Here is an 18,699-nt window from a genome sequence, read left to right as displayed (position 1 = left end):
AAAATATCTATGCAGTGAGCCCCTGAGGCTCTTGGCTTCTTCATCTCTTTTTCTCTTTTCTTTTCTTTGCTCCTGACTTGTGCATGTTGGCAAACGGGCTCGCACGCTTATTGTCGAAGCGTTATGATGGAATAGTGCCGTGTTATTTGGCGCCTTAATCAAAGACCAAACCATTTCTGCATTAGGGGTGGTAGGTGGGTTCTTGAATCTATTTTCGAAGACAATAAAGGCAAAAGAACCAGAAATCATTCATTGAATGCAAATATAGCACATTTTTCTCCCCCAAATCAACACATTTTGAAATGAAACAGAATGATTAATGGCATCTTCATGAGGGACCAGTTCTGGGCCCCCCCTCATGCCTGGGCCCGGGACAAAATACCCGGTTGTCCCCCCCGTCGACGGCCCTGATAATTAATAACTAATAATTTCATTTATTTAAATCTTACACTGTATATTAATCCACGTTTGGTTTTTCTCTCTCCCTGTCTTTCTGTGCAGGTCTCATCCACTATTGAGGTATTTCACCTGACGTCACAGGGTCACGTGACGCCCCGGTGTCCGCCATTTTGGACGGCAAGCTAGCTAATGTCAACAACAGTAGCTGGTATGTTACTGTAGCAATGATTACGTTCAGTCATTTGGATGACTGTTAAAACCTTTCAGTCTCAAGTTTTTCCTTTACTGGATTTACTAGTTTACTGAGCCAGCCGGCCCCGGAGCCGGCTAGCTAGCTAGCCAGCCAGCCGGCCCCGGAGCCGGCTAGCTCGCCAGCCAGCCGGCCCCGGAGCCGGCTAGCTAGCCAGCCAGCCGGCTAGCTAGCTAGCCAGCCAGCCAGCCGGCCCCGGAGCGCTAGCCAGCCAGCCAGCCGGCCCCGGAGCGCTAGCCAGCCAGCCAGCCGGCCCCGGAGCGCCAGCCAGCCAGCCGGCCCCGGAGCGCCAGCTAGCCAGCCAGCCGGCTCCGGAGCGCTAGCTAGCCCCGGAGCGCTAGCTAGCCAGCCAGCCAGCCGGCCCCGGAGCGCCAGCCAGCCGGCTCCGGAGCACTAGCTAGCCAGCCAGCCGGCTCCGGAGCGCTAGCTAGCCAGCCAGCCAGCCCGCCCCGGACCGCGCTCAGTAAACTAGTAAATACAGTAAAGGAAAAACTTATAACGGGCCATGTCTCAACAGACTAAGAAGTTATTTCAATGACATTTAATAACATTTTGTTTATCCTGAGGACCGAAAGTAAATGAAAATGTGAACAAATCTTAGCTGTTAGTGAACAATCCTGGTGGAAGCAGGTAAACGTCGTTCTCCAAGCCTGCTAACCTCAATTTTTGCAAATACCTCTCCCTCTGCTCGCCCTGTAAATGCCCTACGTCGCTGGATAGTGAAGGTGTTTTCTGCATCTCGCTCCTTTTTCTTTTATGTTTTTCGTTTGTCGCCTTCCTCGCATTCAAACTGATTCGAGCCGTGCCGTCCAAAATGGCAGCGTCACATGACTTGGTCACGTGAGTGAAATACCTCAATAGCCACCACCACCCATGAGACTGATAGATGGGCACACCGACAGCAGCGCACATAGACAGACACACACACACACACACACACACACACACACACACACACACACACACACAGAGCTTATATTCAGGTATTCAGTGATCTTTATTGGGTTTTTTCAATCATTTCCATGTGTTCACAATAAATATTGTTCGTCAGTACGTATGATTCATCATCTCATTATTATTACAGATGTATGGGTTGGGGTTGAGGGGGGGGGGGGCCTCCAAATTGTCCTTTGCCCAGAGCCTCAGATTTCCTAAAACCGCCCCTGCACACCAGATACTGAAAGCAAAGGTTCACATACTTTTGCCACTCACAGATATGTAATATTGGATCATTTTCCTCAATCAATAAATAAATGACCAAGTATAATATTTTTGTCTCATTTGTTTTACTGGGTTCTCTTTATCTGCTTTTAGGACTTGTGTGAAAATCTGATGTTTTAGGTCATAGTTATGCAGAAATATAGACAATTCTAAAGGCAAGGCAAGGCAAGGCAAGTTTATTTATATAGCACATTTCATACACAATGGCAGTTCAATGTGCTTTACAGAAGTAAAAACAAAAACAGTAAACAATAGAGAAATAAAATTACATAAAATAATTTTATCTTTATTCTAAAATAATTAATTAAAAGAATAAAAAGAATTAAAAGAAAATAATAAGAATTAAACAATAGTAGAAATAAAATATTAAAATGCCAAAAAGAAAAAGGAGAAAGAGAGAGAGAGAGAGAAAAAAACGAGCAGAATAAAATAGAATAAAGTTAAAATAAATTTAAAACATGCAGAGAAAAAGATTATAAAAAATGTAAAATATTAATTATTTAGCAGAAAGCATCTGAAAACAGCTTGGTCTTTAACCTAGATTTGAAGCTGCCAACAGCAGGAGCATTTTTGATGTCCTCTGCCAGTTGGTTCCATAGCTGTACTGCATAGTAGCTAAAAGCTGCTTCACCACACTTTGTTTTAACAACTGGTTTTAATAGTAAATTTTTCTGTTTTGATCTGGTAGATCTGATTGGGTTAGGCCGCTGCAACATATCAGAGAGGTAATTGGGCTCTGTACCATTTAGAGATTTGTACACCAGCAGCAATGCTTTAAAGTCAATTCTGTAGCTTACTGGAAGCCAGTGAAGGGACCTTAGAATTGGAGTAATGTGCTCTGTTCTTTTTGTTTGTGTGAGAACCCTAGCCGCTGCATTTTGAACCAGCTGAAGTCGTTTAATGGTCTTTTTTGGCAGGCCTGTGAAAAGGCCATTGCAGTAATCAACCCTACTAGAGATGAAGGCATGTATTAGTTTTTCCAGATCATGTTTTGACATAAGTCCTCTTAGTTTGGAAATGTTTTTTTAGGTGATAAAAAGGGTTCACAAACTTTCAAGCACCACTGTATATATATAAGTGAACATCTTTCCTTCTTTATGTACCCTTATTTGCGATTTGATACGCCATTTTTTTTAGCTTGCTTTAGCCACTTTCCCCTGAAACAGACTGACACCAGTGCCAACACTCCAATAACACCAGTCCAGTTGGTGGCAGTAATGCATAAATAACTGGTTTTCCAAGAGGCACAGAAGAATTTGAAGAAGAAATAAAGACTTGTCTTTAACCACAAACTTTACAGTTTGTGGTGGTTCGGCACCTTTTTCTACCTGCTAACCTCCATTAAACTCGAAGAAGAAGGACTTGTTTAGCCGGTAATATTTGTGACAGGACCGCACATAAACATCTCGGGTTGATCAGAGAAGCTCACGCAGGTTTTCACTCTGAGGTAAGTCGAGCTGAATCTCACGAGCCGAGCTGCTCAGGTAACTGGCACGGGTTGAGCTCCAAATGGCTGTCTGCTCCCTATAGAAGTGTCCTACATAACGTATGGAACAATGGCGTGTACACCCTATCTAGTGCACTTTCACCACATAGGAAGCGATTTGGGATCGAGCCCATTGCCAAATTCCCGTCTGAAGCACTTCGGCAGCTCTGACTGGATTAGTGGATGTTCAAGTGACTTTTTCTCGGTTGTAAATATTAAAATAAACAAATACACTAACACTACAAGCGATACAAGTGATTAGGCTTTAATCGAGATCACAATGTTTGGTGTCCCCAGTGAATTAAACACCAATAATTTAATACCAACAAAAAATATCACTACGACTATTACAACTACTATAGAGCGGTGGCTACAGTTATCGACACTAGGGCTGTGCGATATATCGAACATACTCGATATATCGCCGAAAATTCTGTGTGCGATACATAAAATTATTATATCGTAACTATCGAGTATTTTATGGTCATCTTCCGACTTGCGTTCGTTTCGTGTTTGTGAGCAATTCCAGCGTTACGGACGTGACACTCGAACTCAAAATGGCAACAAATGACCCAGTGCATGTTTTATCGTCTCCCAGTATTTAAACAGGTGTTGCATATTTTAAGGCTGTACCATACTGGAGAAGTGATAGAACAAGAACAATTCCCATAGTACATCTAGGGCATGCCAGAAAACGCCAATAAAAGATGCGTTATGGATGTGACAGAAAAAGTATCACTTTTCTTGGGTGACTGTACATTTTTATCAAACTCTGTGAAATCGTAAACCTAATGTCGAAATGGAGCTATCCATTTGATAGAGGGGTCCAAGGTGAATATTAAAAAAATCTTTGTTTAAAATATTTTGTATTTCATGCAGAGTTTCGGAAGGAAAAGTCAGCGTTATGGATGTGACGAAATTCCGTTTTGGATGTGACGCGTCTGAAATAGACATGGCATATGTTTAGAAAATCAGCAATTTAACCACCATAACCCTTTGAGAAACTCTCTAAATATCAGCTAAAACTATCAAAGTTCTTAAATAATATTTAGGATGGCTATTGTTTTGCTGTTTTGTGGATTTTAGCATACATTTCTGTGGCTTGTGGCAATAATATAGAATTGTACATGATCAAAGTTGATTTTAGCTTGGGGTATACATTATAAGAAAGAAAGACTGACAGTGACATATTAGGTTGGTTACAAATTGGTTCAACTTATTCACATCTGTAAAATACAGGCCTAGGTGATATCTCTGGGAGTGGTTTTGATGTATTACATGTTGCTTTATTTTTGCATGGTGAGGTTGACATTTACATGGAATTGCCCTTGTTTAAAACATCTCTCTGTCCCTCAGGCAGTAACGTGAGAGGCTGCCTAAAGGCCGATTTATGCTGACAACCCAGTCCTCGCAGATAGCGTCGCAGACAGTGTCTGCGTAGCCCCCCCCACCTTCGCAGACGCTCTGCGCGCACCTCCTGAAAATTGTGACCACCGCAGAAGCCTCGCAGACAGCGTCGCAGACAAGAGGGCTCTGATTGGTCCACTCTACATCCGCTGTACACGCACTTCCGCTTCCCTACTTTCCCGGTTTGGTTTGTTTTCACGACCGGCATTTTTAAAAACACGAGCGAAGATGGAGCAGCATGAAGAGCGGTTGATTGAGGAAGTACGTACATCTATACAACTCTAGTTCTAGTCATTATAAAAAAAAAAAAGTTCTAGTCATTATAAGTAACCGGAGGATAAACACTCCACTAACCACACCCACCAACTACTCCTAGCGACTTCGCGCCCCCTTGCGTTGTGGCGGTGAATAACATCGCGCACGCCTATTACTCCCCGCTCGACGATAAATTACAACTGTCTGCGAAAAGCTATCTGCGAAAGCCTTGTCGCAAGAGCATGCAGAGGCCTTTAGGGTAAAGAAAACAATAACGTCACGCACTCGCCAACCAATCCCGGGCGACATCTCGGTGCTGAAAGGAACTTCCGGGAAGATTTTCTAGTTTCGGTTGTGTTGCCGGATTGGGCGGTTTTAAGTGCGTTTTGGCGGGTTTTGAACATATTTTGGGCTGGGAAACGTCAGCAGTATCTGGCAACACTGCGATTTCCTGGTTCCAGTTTCCAGCGCTGACTCAGTTCGTGCAATCGCTGGTGTTGCATAGGCTACCGTATAAGCTCTGGCAATTACAGCGACAAATTAAAAATGGAAGCGGACGAATTGGTTCCTAAAAGAACTAGTAAGGGGTCAGTCACCTGGCATTTTTTTGGATATCGCGAGGAGGACGTGGAGCAGCAAATGCCAGTTTGTAAAGTGTGCAAAAAAAAAAAACCTGTCATCACGAAAGGCAGCAGCCGGAATTCTACACATCTGAGAGGCAGAGCCAGAAAACATTCAGTTCAAAAGTGTGCAAAGAGAAAAATGATGTTTTGCAGATCTCTCTCTTCTCTCCCTCAATCTCTCTCTCTATTGTGAATGTTCCAGTGGTTCTCAGTAGTCAGGTTAATAGCTTGGAGATCTATTTTTTTAAATAATTTAATGAAAGAGCACTTTTCTTATTTAGGCTAAATGTCTTTCTCAGTGTCGAGCTTGCACTTTATTGGTTTGAGCTCTGAGCAGCTCTGTATTGTATTGCCCCTTTGTTGCAATTTTCAAGATTGTTTTTGCAGTTTGTGCCACATCTTTGTTGAATAAAAATAGTCTTATTTCAATTCAATTGTGATTAATCACCAGCATGACAATTTAAAATGTGTTGTTGAAAACCACCTGTAAAGTTAACCAAGAATGTTATTTAATCTGCAGGGATTGTAGTGAAAACAGTAAAGAGTAAAAGTTAGATTTCATGGGGTCCTTTAGAGGAGATTTAAATATATCGAGATATATATCGTATATCGTGAAATGGAGAAAATGTATCGGGATATTCATTTTTTCCCATATCGCACAGCCCTAATCGACACCTTGATGATCTTTTGGTCGTTGCAAAAGTAGAAAAGACTTTCAATACGTAAATTGTGTATGAATAGTTACTCAAACTTCCCACTGGAAAAAAATGAGTTGATTCCCGACTACTTGGCATATCAGATCACGTGACACCGTTCCACAATTATCGACACCTTTCTCCATGGTTGACACCGCTCCACAATTATCGACACCTTTGTCCACGGTTATCGACACCGTTCCACAATTATCGACTCCTTTGTCCACGGTTATCGACACCTTTGTCCACGGTTATCGACACCGTTCCACAATTATCGACACCTTTCTCCACGGTTATCGACACCTTTGTCCACAATTATCGACGCTGTTCCACAATTATCGACACCTTTCTCCATGGTTATCGACGCTGTTCCACAATTATCGACGCCTTTGTCCATGGTTATCGACACTGTTCCACAATTATCGACTCCTTTGTCCACGGTTATCGACACCGTTCCACAATTATCGACACCTTTCTCCACGGTTATCGACACCTTTGTCCATGGTTATCGACACTGTTCCACAATTATCGACTCCTTTGTCCACGGTTATCGACACCGTTCCACAATTATCGACTCCTTTGTCCACGGTTATCGACACCGTTCCACAATTATCGACTCCTTTGTCCACAGTTATCGACACCGTTCCACAATTATCGACACCTTTCTCCACGGTTATCGACACCTTTGTCCATGGTTATCGACACTGTTCCACAATTATCGACGCTGTTCCACAATTATCGACACCTTTCTCCATGGTTATCGACACCGTTCCACAATTATCGACGCCTTTGTCCACGGTTATCGACAGCGCTCCACAATTATCGACGCCTTTGTCCACGGTTATCGACACCGTTCCACAATTATCGACGCCTTTGTCCACAGTTATCGACACCACTCCACAATTATCGACGCTTTTGTCCATGGTTATCGACACCGCTCCACAATTATCAACGCCTTTGTCCACAATTATCGACACCCAGATGATTATATTAAGAAAATCATTGGTATATGGTATGAAACTAACAAAACATAGTTTTTATTTAAAATTTGCTTTACACAGACTTATATTTAGTACAAAATGTATTTTATATAAATATATGGATGTTGGTGTTTACGTAAATGAGGAAGTAATTCTAATGTTTGTAAACAAATGAACTGATAATGTTTAACCTGCGTCAGAAAATCTTTTTCTACCCACTTTCTAAATAGTTTCGTAGATCACATTTTGTTAATCATTCATTGTTGTTTGTATTAATTTCTAGTTTTGTAGTTTACCAATAAATGTCAACAGGGAATTGACACTGTAACCACATAAAAATCCAGGTCAAAGGTCGCATGTCATTCCTCGAAACAAAATATAAAATGTCTACTGATATTGTAATATGTGGTAGATATTTACAACAAACTGAAAAAAAATCTGAATGGAATAAAAAAAAAAATCTGAATATTTCAAGCATGTAATTTTTTATATGCTTGGAATTTAATTCTGGTCTAATTCTATTTATTGCAATAGGATTCCAAATACTCTATAAACATTCTATTCTGTTATGAATCAGAAAAAAAAAATACATCACAGCACTTTTATTTCTTTAAAGTACTTCATCTACTTCAACAATGTTACACAAAGATCGATCCATAACAGTTGTAAATGTCCCTTAATTCCACAGGGTGTCGATAATGGTGAACACCGGTGAAAGTGATCACTATTATTGACACCTCACGTGACTTCTCAAACGCGCGTTTAGATACAAAATGGCGACTGTCAAATGAAAGAGAAAGAAACAAAGTACAAACAAAGTTTCGACAAGGAGATCATGAAATATCGGTGAATTTGAGAAGTAAAAACATGTCCATGATCTTTTCACCATGCTTACCTGCGATGATAACGTCCGGGTTTTTCTCAAATTGCTGATCGTGCTGAAAAAAATTCCATCTCGGGTAACGAGCTGCGTCATCAGATGACAAGATCAAAAAGCGAGGCGGGTCTTCCGGTTGATTAATTAACCAGTAATAACTGTTGGAACTGAAACTCACCTTTGTAAAATTGTTTTTTATTGGTAAATATGAAAAGGTGTTGATAATTACTGACTGTCGATAATTGTAGCTGCCACTCTTCTACTACTACTACTACTACTACTACTACTACTAATAATAATAATAATGCTATTTCCATTTATATAGTGCCTTTCTGACACTCAAGGTCACTGTACACCCCCCCCCCCACACACACACACACACCTACGGTATATACAGTGGGGCAAAAAAGTATTTAGTCAGTCACCAATTGTGCAAGTTCTCCCACTTAAAAAGATGAGAGAGGCCTGTAATTTTCATCATAGGTACACTTCAACTATGAGAGACAAAATGAGAAAAAAAAATCCAGAAAATCACATTTGTCTGATTTTTAAATAATTTATTTGCAAATTATGGTGGAAAAAACAAGTATTTGGTCAATAACAAAAGCTCATCTCAATACTTTGTTATATACCCTTTGTTGGCAATGACAGAGGTCAAACGTTTTCTGTAAGTCTTCACAAGGTTTTCACACACTGTTGCTGGTATTTTGGCCCATTCCTCCATGCAGATCTCCTCTAGAGCAGTGATGTTTTGGGGCTGTCGCTGGGCAACACAGACTTTCAACTCCCTCCAAACATTTTCTATGGGGTTGAGATCTGGAGACTGGCTAGGCCACTCCAGGACCTTGAAATGCTTCTTACGAAGCCACTCCTTCGTTGCCCGGGCGGTGTGTTTGGGATCACTGTCATGCTGAAAGACCCAGCCACATTTCATCTTCAATGCCCTTGCTGATGGAAAGAGGTTTTCACTCAAAATCTCACGATACATGGCCCCATTCATTCTTTCCTTTACATGGATCAGTCGTTCTGGTCCCTTTGCAGAAAAACAGCCCCAAAGCATGATGTTTCCACCCCCATGCTTCACAGTAGGTATGGTGTTCTTTGGATGCAACTCAGCATTCTTTCTCCTCCAAACATGACAAGTTGAGTTTTTACCAAAAAGTTCTATTTTGGTTTCATCTGACCATATGACATTCTCCCAATCCTCTTCTGGATCATCCAAATGCTCTCTAGCAAACTTCAGATGGGCCTGGACATGTACTGGCTTAAGCAGGGGGACACGTCTGGCACTGCAGGATTTGCGTCTCTGGCGGCGTAGTGTGTTACTGATGGTAGCCTTTGTTACTTTGGTCCCAGCCCTCTGCAGGTCATTCACTAGGTCCCCCCGTGTGGTTCTGGGATTTTTGCTCACCGTTCTTGTGATCATTTTGACCCCACGGGGTGAGATCTTGCGTGGAGCCCCAGATCCAGGGAGATTATCAGTGGTCTTGTATGTCTTCCATTTTCTAATAATTGCTCCCACAGATGATTTCTTCACACCAAGCTGCTTACCTATTGCAGATTCAGTCTTCCCAGCCTGCTGCAGGTCTACAATTTTGTTTCTGGTGTCCTTTGACAGCTCTTTGGTCTTGGCCATAGTGGAGTTTGGAGTGTGACTGTTTGAGGTTGTGGACAGGTGTCTTTTATACTGATAACGAGTTCAAACAGGTGCCATTAATACAGGTAACGAGTGGAGGACAGAGGAGCCTCTTAAAGAAGAAGTTACAGGTCTGTGAGAGCCAGAAATCTTGCTTGTTTGTAGGTGACCAAATACTTATTTTACCGAGGAATTTACCAATTAATTCACTGAAAATCCTACAATGTGATTTCCTGGATTCTTTCCCCCCATTCTGTCTCTCATAGTTGAAGTGTACCGATGATGAAAATTACAGGCCTCTCTCATCTTTTTAAGTGGGAGAACTTGCACAATTGGTGGCTGACTAAATACTTTTTTGCCCCACTGTATGTATACATACTCACCCCATTTTCAGAAAAGTTGGGATATTTTCCAAAATGCAATAAAAGCAAAAATCTGTGATTTGTTCTTTCACATGAACCTTTATTTAACTGACATTCGGTGAATTAGCCAGTGGAACCAGGTCCAGAGGGTGTCCAAGAAAAAGGTGGAAAGACTGTGCCAAAGAAGATCTGAACATCTGTGGTTTTGGTGAAAACTGGTATGAGGAAACATCAAACCGTGATGCATGGCGAAACAAACTAAGACGGGGCAAAGCACTGGTTGAGACGAAGCTTGCAGAAAGAGCTGAGCCCAGATGCTGCAGGCGACACAACCGACAAGCCGACAGGGTTACCAATTATCACCAGTGACAAGGACAGCAGTGAGTGAGGGAGTGAGTTATTTAACTGACAAAAGTACAAAGAAAAGATTTTCAATAGTTTTACTGATCAACTTAATTGTCTCATCTCATCTCATTATCTCTAGCCGCTTTATCCTTCTACAGGGTCGCAGGCAAGCTGGAGCCTATCCCAGCTGACTATGGGTGAAAGGCGGGGTACACCCTGGACAAGTCGCCAGGTCATCACAGGGCTGACACATAGACACAGACAACCATTCACACTCACATTCACACCTACGGTCAATTTAGAGTCACCAGTTAACCTAACCTGCATGTCTTTGGACTGTGGGGGAAACCGGAGCACCCGGAGGAAACCCACGCGGACACGGGGAGAACATGCAAACCCCACACAGAAAGGCCCTCGCCGGCCCTGGGGCTCGAACCCAGGACCTTCTTGCTGTGAGGCGACAGCGCTAACCACTACACCACCGTGCCGCCCCCAACTTAATTGTATTTTATAAAAATATAAACGAAGTTAGAATTTGATGCCTGCAACACACTCCAAAAAGTTGGGACAGAGGCATTATTACCATTATTACCATTATTATCACTGTTCCTTTAATAACACTTTTTAATCATATGAGAACTGAGTTTTATAATTGGAAGTTTTGTCCATTCAGGATTAATGTCTTAAATGTAAAAAGCACGTTTGAGTTCAGTGGCTGTTTTAGCAGAATCTAAAATAGTGAAGCAAGCAGGCGTGGAGTGATTTTTACATATAGCAAACTGGAAAAGATGTTTAAAAATATGAGAGTTTTTCATCGCTCACTGTTTGCTGTTTTATCGTAGTTGAAAAATGGCGAATAGTTTCACCAACGTGACAGGAGTTACATCCCGCACAAGTAAACTGATAAACAACCAGATATTTTCGAGCTTCAGGCATGCAATCTTTAAAAGATGTTAACATTCATGAATCCACCATCAGGAGAACACTGAACAACAATGGTGTGCATGGCAGGGTTGCAAGGAGAAAGCCACTGCTCTCCAAAAAGAACATTGCTGCTCATCTGCAGTTTGCTAAAGATCACGTGGACAAGCCAGAAGGCTATTGGAAAAATGTTTTGTGGACAGATGAGACCAAAATAGAACTTTTTGGTTTAAATGAGAAGCATTATAGGGTGGCACGGTGGTGTAGTGGTTAGCGCTGTTGCCTCACAGCAAGAAGGTCCAGGTTCGAGCCCCGTGGCCGACGAGGGCCTTTCTGTGTGGGGTTTGCATGTTCTCCCCGTGTCCGCGTGGGTTTCCTCCGGGTGCTCCGGTTTCCCCCACAGTCCAAAGACATGCAGGTTAGGTTAACTGGTGACTCTAAATTGACCGTAGGTGTGAATGTGAGTGTGAATGGTTGTCTGTGTCTATGTGTCAGCCCTGTGATGACCTGGCGACTTGTCCAGGGTGTACCCCGCCTTTCGCCCGTAGTCAGCTGGGATAGGCTCCAGCTTGCCTGCGACCCTGTAGAACAGGATAAAGCGGCTAGAGATAATGAGATGAGATATGTCATGTGATGCAAGACTAGTCATTCATCCTTAAACCGAAGATGGCATAAGATATGCTGAAACACGTCTTTATAAAGTTGTTTAAATTTCTCTAGAAATGGTTTTATCTGAAGCATTCAGACTGTGTGTTTGTTGTTTTGGTGTCTGTTTTTTTCCCCACCGGTATTATTTCATATTACATTTTAATTACTTGCATAATGTGTGTTGATTTACAAAAGGCCTTGGTTACATTTGAGCCTCCTTTTTTTCCAGAATCACATCTTCTAATGGAGTCAGCAGAGGTCAGTACTCTCTTTTTCTTTTTTCTGTAATAAATATCTAAACTCCAGGAAGGCCATCATTAAGTAGTGGTTGCGTTCTTTGCTTGTGATCATCTCTCACTGCCCACATGTCCACTGCCCACGGGATCTCCTTACCTATGCACATTTCTAGCACTATAGAAGAAGCAGCATCTCGCATTGATGGAACTTTGAATTAGAACAATAGCAGTACTTCAATGAATTCACAATTCAGATTTCTTTTTGTAACTATTTAATTTGGATTATAATTTTCATTGGATTAGTCAGGGTTTTTTTATATATATATTCGAGAAATAATTTTATTATTACAACCCCAATTCCAAAAAAGTTGGGACACTGTGTAAAACATCAATAAAAACTGAATGTGAAGATTTGCCAATCATGGAAACCCTATATTTCATTGAAAATCGTACAAAGACAACATATCAAATGTTTAAACTGAGAAATTTTATTGTTTTTTTAAAAAATATATGCTCGTTTTCAATTTGATGTCAGCACATTTCGGAAAAGTTGGGACGGGGCAACAAAAAACTGGAAAAGTTGTGTAATGCTAAAAATAACTAATTAGGTTAATTGGCAGCAGGTCAGTAAGATGATTGGTATAAAAAGAGCATCCCAGAGAGGCGGAGTCTCTCAGAAGTAAAGATGGGGAGGGGTTCACCGCTCTGTGGGCAAACAGTGCAACAATTTAAGAATAACATTCCTCAATCTAAATTTGCAAAGAATTTGCGGATCACATAATCTATGGTAGATAATATCATTAAAATATTCAGAGAATCTGGAGAAATCTCTGTATGCGAGAGACAAGGCTGAAAACTGACATTGGATGCCTGTGATCTTCAGGCCCTCAGGAGACACTGCATTAAAAGCAGACATGTGTCTGTAGTGGAAATCACTGTATGGGCTCAGGAACACTTCAGAAAACCATCGTCTGTGAAAACAGTTCATTTGCATCCACAAATGCAAGTTAAAACCAGATATAAACAATATCCAGAAACACCGCCACCTTCTCTGGGCCCGAGCTCTTTTATGATGGACTGAGGCGAAGTAGAAAATTGTCCCAAGGTCTGATGAATCAAAAGTAGAAATTCTTTTTAGAAATCATGGACACCACGTCCTCCAGGCTAAAGAGGAGAGGGACCATCCGGCCTGTTATCAGCGCACAGTTCAAAAGCCAGCATCTGTGATGGTATGAGGGTGCGTTAGTGCATATGACATGGGTAGCTTGTACATCTGGGAAGGCATCATTAATGCTGAATGATATATAAACGTTTCAGAGCAATATTCTGCTATCTAGACAAAATCTTTTTCAGGGAAGGCCTTCCTTCTTTCAGCAAGACAATGCCAAACCGCTTTGTACACATATTAAAACTGTATGGCTGTGTAGTAAAAGAGTCCGGATGCTAAACTGGCCTGCCTGCAGTCCAGACCTGTCTCCCGTATTATGAAGTACAAAATATGACAAAGGAGATCCCGAACTTTTGAGCAAATGAAATTGTATATCAGGCAAGAATGGGACAACATCCACCCATCCATTATCTGTAGCCGCTTATCCTGTTCTACAGGGTCGCAGGCAAGCTGGAGCCTATCCCAGCTGACTATGGGCGAGAGGCGGGGTACACCCTGGACAAGTCGCCAGGTTATCACAGGGCTGACACAGAGATAACCAACCATTCACACCTACAGTCAATTTAAAGCCACCAATTAGCCTAACCTGCATGTATTTGGACTGTGGAGGAAACCGGAGCGCCCAGAGGAAACCCACGCAGGCACGGGGAGAACTTGCAAACTCCACACAGAAAGGCCCTCGCTGTCCGCTGGGCTCAAACCCAGGATCTATTTGCTGTGAGGCGACAGTGCTAACCACTACACCACTGTGCCGGAATGGGACAACGTTTCTCTTTCAAAACTACAGCAACTGGTCTCCTCAGTTCCCAAATGTTTAGAGTGTTGTTAAAAGTAGAGGTGATGCAACACAGTGGTAAACATGCCCCTGTCCCAACTTTTTTGAAATGTGTTGCTGACATCAAATTCAAAATGAGCATATATTTTTCCAAAAACAATAAAACTTCTCAGTTTCAATATTTGATATGTTGTCTTTGTACTACAGGGTTAGTCAAAATTATGTTAACACTTAAATGGTCGAAACCATTTATTCACAAAACAGATATCATATGTGCAAGATGATTTACAGGACAGTCTCAACCTGTTCAAGCAACAGTACCATTTAAAGCCCAGACACACATTTCACGGTCACGGCACACCACACATTCGGGAGAAATTGAAAATGAGCATATATTTTTTAAAAAACAATAAAATTTCTCAGTTTAAACATTTGATATGTTGTCTTTGTACTATTTTCAATAATCCATTAGTGTTAACGGCGGCACGGTGGTGTAGTGGTTAGCGCTGTCGCCTCACAGCAAGAAGGTCTGGGTTCGAGCCCCAGGGCCGGCGAGGGCCTTTCTGTGCGGAGTTTGCATGTTCTCCCCGTGTCCGCGTGGGTTTCCTCCGGGTGCTCCGGTTTCCCCCACAGTCCAAAGACATGCGGGTTAGGTTAACTGGTGACTCTAAATTGACCGTAGGTGTGAATGTGAGTGTGAATGGTTGTCTGTGTCTGTGTGTCAGCCCTGTGATGACCTGGTGACTTGTCCAGGGTGTACCCCGCCTTTCGCCCGTAGTCAGCTGGGATAGGCTCCAGCTTGCCTGCGACCCTGTAGAAGGATAAAGCGGCTAGAGATGATGAGATGAGATTAGATTAGTGTTAACATAATTTTGACTAACCCTGTATTTTCAATGAAATATAGGTTTTCCATGATTTTGCAGATTATTGCATTCTGTTTTTATTTTCAGTTTACACAGCATCCCAACTTTTTTGGAATTGGGGTTGTAAAAATAATCTTTTTTGTGTTCTGTTTGTTCTTTGGTCACTAGCTTTGTGAGAATGTGAAAACTGAGTTTGGCAACACTTCAGATGGCGGGGCATCGGACTCTGTTGGATTCATCATCCCTTTCCCTGTGGATCAACCGATGCCTGTCAAAAAAGAACCTGAAGATGAAGGTTATCTCTGTAAGACAACATCAGAGTCCAGTGTGTGACTCAGTAACTCCTTTTAATCAAACTATGCTTAATTTATGACCGTCACACTCACTTGTTTGGGTTTTGTGGACTTTTAGATGGCGGTCCTTCAAGCCCTGTGGGATGTGACATCGCTAATGACCAACAGACTGGAGGATTCCAGATGAACCCTATAAAGCAGGAAGAACCTGGAGATGATGAGTTCCTCTGTAAGACACCACTGTGGAGTTGAATGTGATCAAGCAGCCTGAATTAGAATTATTATTCCAACTAGAACAACATTATTTTGTATGACTTGTAAGACTTTGTTTATTAGAAGGTTGTCATTGTAATCTGTTTTTCACTAATCATCTTGGTTTCTTTTCCCCGCTTTGCTCACAGTATCACCCCTACACATTACCCAAATAGAAAGCACTACTTGTAAGCTTCTCATGTCTAAATGTGGCTTAAGGACTACAAAATCCAGACATCCACAGTTAAATCGCATCATCTCACATGGAGTGCCATGATTGTTTGTTACTGGTGGAAATATCTCACCTTAACTTTTGTTGTATTCCAAAATGGTATTTATCTGGACTCAGGAATTTCCTTTGTTGGGTCTTCCCCATTCCAGACTGTGAGGACTGCAGATCCTACTTCATCAACAAGTGTGAGGTTCACGGTCCGGCTCTTTTCATTTCTGATACCCCTGTTCCTCTGGGGATCGCTGACCGAGCCATACAAACCCTTCCACCTGGTTTAGAGGTTCGAAAGTCTGACATTCCTAATGCAGGCCTTGGGGTGTTCAATAAGGGGGAGTCTATTCCATTTGGTGCACACTTTGGGCCCTATGAGGGAGACCTAGTGGACAGAGAGGAAGCCATGAATAGTGGATATTCTTGGGTGGTGAGTTAATGTCGTAATACTTATTTCAGGCCAGACTGCACATTTTGTTGATTTTTGACATGAAAAGAAATAAACACAACTTAAAGAAAATTAAAAAAAAAATTGTTGTAGCATGTGCAAGCGTTTTGACACCCTTCCAGTCTTAGGTGGGGTTTACATTAGACCGTATCAGTGGATCATCAGATTAACGTTTTTAAAACGATTAGTGTGCACACAGCAACGCCAATACACGGATACGCTCGGCTCCGCAGGCATCCTGCGCTCCAAATCACTCCGCCCTGAACAGCGAGTGCCCTCTGGAGGGTGCGCACTCCGGCCCTGCGCAGCTCACAGAGCGCGCGAGTGAAGCGCACGAGCAGTGATTCGGGACTGAGCCGCTGTGTGTGAGATCTCAGTGCATGTCGGGTATGCGCGTCACTTACCACTTGCAAGTGGAAGGATGGCAAGCCTAAAGACAATCATAACTACACAATGGGCAGTATTTGCATCAGTATTTTCATACTTTTATACTCTTTAATGAAAGGTGATACAAGGCGGAAGTCCGCGCCGTTTTTCAGCAGTCGCGTCACATGACCAACGCCAGCAAATCAGGAAGGTGGATGTCACAGTGACGTTGTCCAATGACGACGCCAGCTAGAGCTCAGCACAGCATATCCTCGTATCTCAATGTTTACACAGCACCGGACCAGACACGATCTGGATTGAATACGTGGACCCTGGCGGATTCCCGTTTCCCGGCGTTTCCAGGTGTTTTAATGTAAACGGACAGTGCATCCGCGAAGAAAACGAGACAGATACGGTCTAATGTAAACTTGGCCTTAGAATTTACTCATTAGGCCTTAATAGACCCATTAGGATGAGTCAAGAATCATCATTAGGAATAACAACTACAGAGTTTAATAATCTCTTTTTATTATATAGACACATTCACAAACAAAAAGTGCCCAAATTTATCAAAACAATTCATTGATTTCCTCACGAGTGACATATAGAGATTTCTGTCACGGTTTGGTTCTCCATGTCACGGATGGAGCTTGAATGAAAAATACGAGTGGTGTATTTCACAGTAAAACTCTTGTTTCCATATAATATAAAAGCAATATCACACTTAAAGCCAAAGGCCTTGGGTCTGCGACTGAATCACAGCCATGCTGATATTCAGTACAACAACACTCCCTCTCGTGTGAGATTGTTTAATTATATCCCTCTTGAATTTAATGGAATTTCATGATAAGTGCATTTGCCTCGTCCTCCAGTCCTGGAGGACTCTAATGTACCTAATTAAGACCATCACTTAATTCATGAAAGACTTTAGAACATACATTTTTGAGTGTTCAGAACAAATCCCTGATTATGCAGGGCTTTAGCCCTCCAGGACCTGAGTATGATACCTCTGGGTTTGTGTATATAACTCATATATACCATTTTTTATATTGTTTTGTAGATATTCAGGAGCAGGCAGTGTGAGAAATACATAGATGGCCAAAGAGAGATGCATTCTAACTGGATGAGGTGAGGAATATCCTACAAGTCTACATTCTCTTCGATATTTGTTTAGTCGTTGATTTTACAGTTCATTGGTGGAAAACATTAGGGTATGCTTATAACTACTGTTTCCAGATGGAGAGTTAATGATGTATATCGTCTTTTGCATGACTACCTGAAGACATACAAATGGCCTCTAAATCACATGATGTACCCCTCATCATCACCTTCTTAACTTTAGCTCAGCAAGTTGCTTCTTATCAAGCGAGGACTGCATGGAGTAACCTAGGCTTACAGTGGTGCTTGAAAGTTTGTGAACCCTTTAGAATTTTCTATTTTTCTGCATAAATATGACCTAAAACATCATCAGATTTTCACACAAGTCCTAAAAGTGGATAAAGAGAACCCAGTTAAACAAATGAGACAAAATATCATACTTGCTCATTTATTTATTGAGGAAAATGATCCAATATTACATATCTGTGAGTGGCAAAAGTATGAGAACTTTTGCTTTCAGTATCTGGTGTGACCCCCTTGTGCAGCAATAACTGCAACTAAACATTTCCAGTAACTGTTGTTCAGTCCTGCACACCGGCTTGGAGGAATTTTAGCCCATTCCTCCATACAGAACAGCTTCAACTCTGGGATGTTGGTGGGTTTCCTCACATGAACTGCTCGCTTCAGGTCCTTCCACAACATTTCCATTGGATTAAGGTCAGAACTTTGACTTGGCCATTCCAAAACATTAACTTTATTCTTCTTTAACCATTCTTTGGTAGAACGACTTGTGTGCTTAGGGTCGTTGTCTTGCTGCATGACCCAGCTTCTCTTGAGATTCAGTTCATGGACAGATGTCCTGACATTTTCCT

The 18,699-nt window shown here is 42.0% G+C and overlaps 1 protein-coding gene across 5 annotated transcripts in view; it reads left to right on the top strand.

Annotated features, from left to right (window-relative positions):
- The first annotated feature begins 3,118 nt into the window (after positions 1-3,118).
- Positions 3,119-18,699, top strand: part of LOC132882094 (histone-lysine N-methyltransferase PRDM9-like) — a 34,324-nt gene continuing 18,743 nt past the window's right edge. The window contains exons 1-7 of one of the 5 annotated variants that reach the window (XM_060915330.1): positions 3,119-3,317; positions 10,319-10,571; positions 12,335-12,363; positions 15,316-15,472; positions 15,559-15,669; positions 16,074-16,345; positions 17,790-17,857. In XM_060915330.1, the coding sequence (XP_060771313.1) occupies positions 12,349-12,363; positions 15,316-15,472; positions 15,559-15,669; positions 16,074-16,345; positions 17,790-17,857 (623 nt within the window). In that variant the 5' untranslated portion in view covers positions 3,119-3,317; positions 10,319-10,571; positions 12,335-12,348. Of the gene's footprint in view, positions 3,318-4,712; positions 5,025-10,318; positions 10,584-12,334; positions 12,364-15,315; positions 15,473-15,558; positions 15,670-16,073; positions 16,346-17,789; positions 17,858-18,699 lie in introns of all 5 variants that reach the window. The other 4 variants (XM_060915332.1, XM_060915328.1, XM_060915331.1 and 1 more) reach the window with 4 other exon arrangements.

This window comes from Neoarius graeffei, chromosome 2 (assembly GCF_027579695.1).
Source record: "Neoarius graeffei isolate fNeoGra1 chromosome 2, fNeoGra1.pri, whole genome shotgun sequence".
Classification (NCBI taxonomy): Eukaryota; Metazoa; Chordata; class Actinopteri; order Siluriformes; family Ariidae; genus Neoarius; species Neoarius graeffei.
This window is presented reverse-complemented; position numbering and strand designations above follow the sequence as displayed.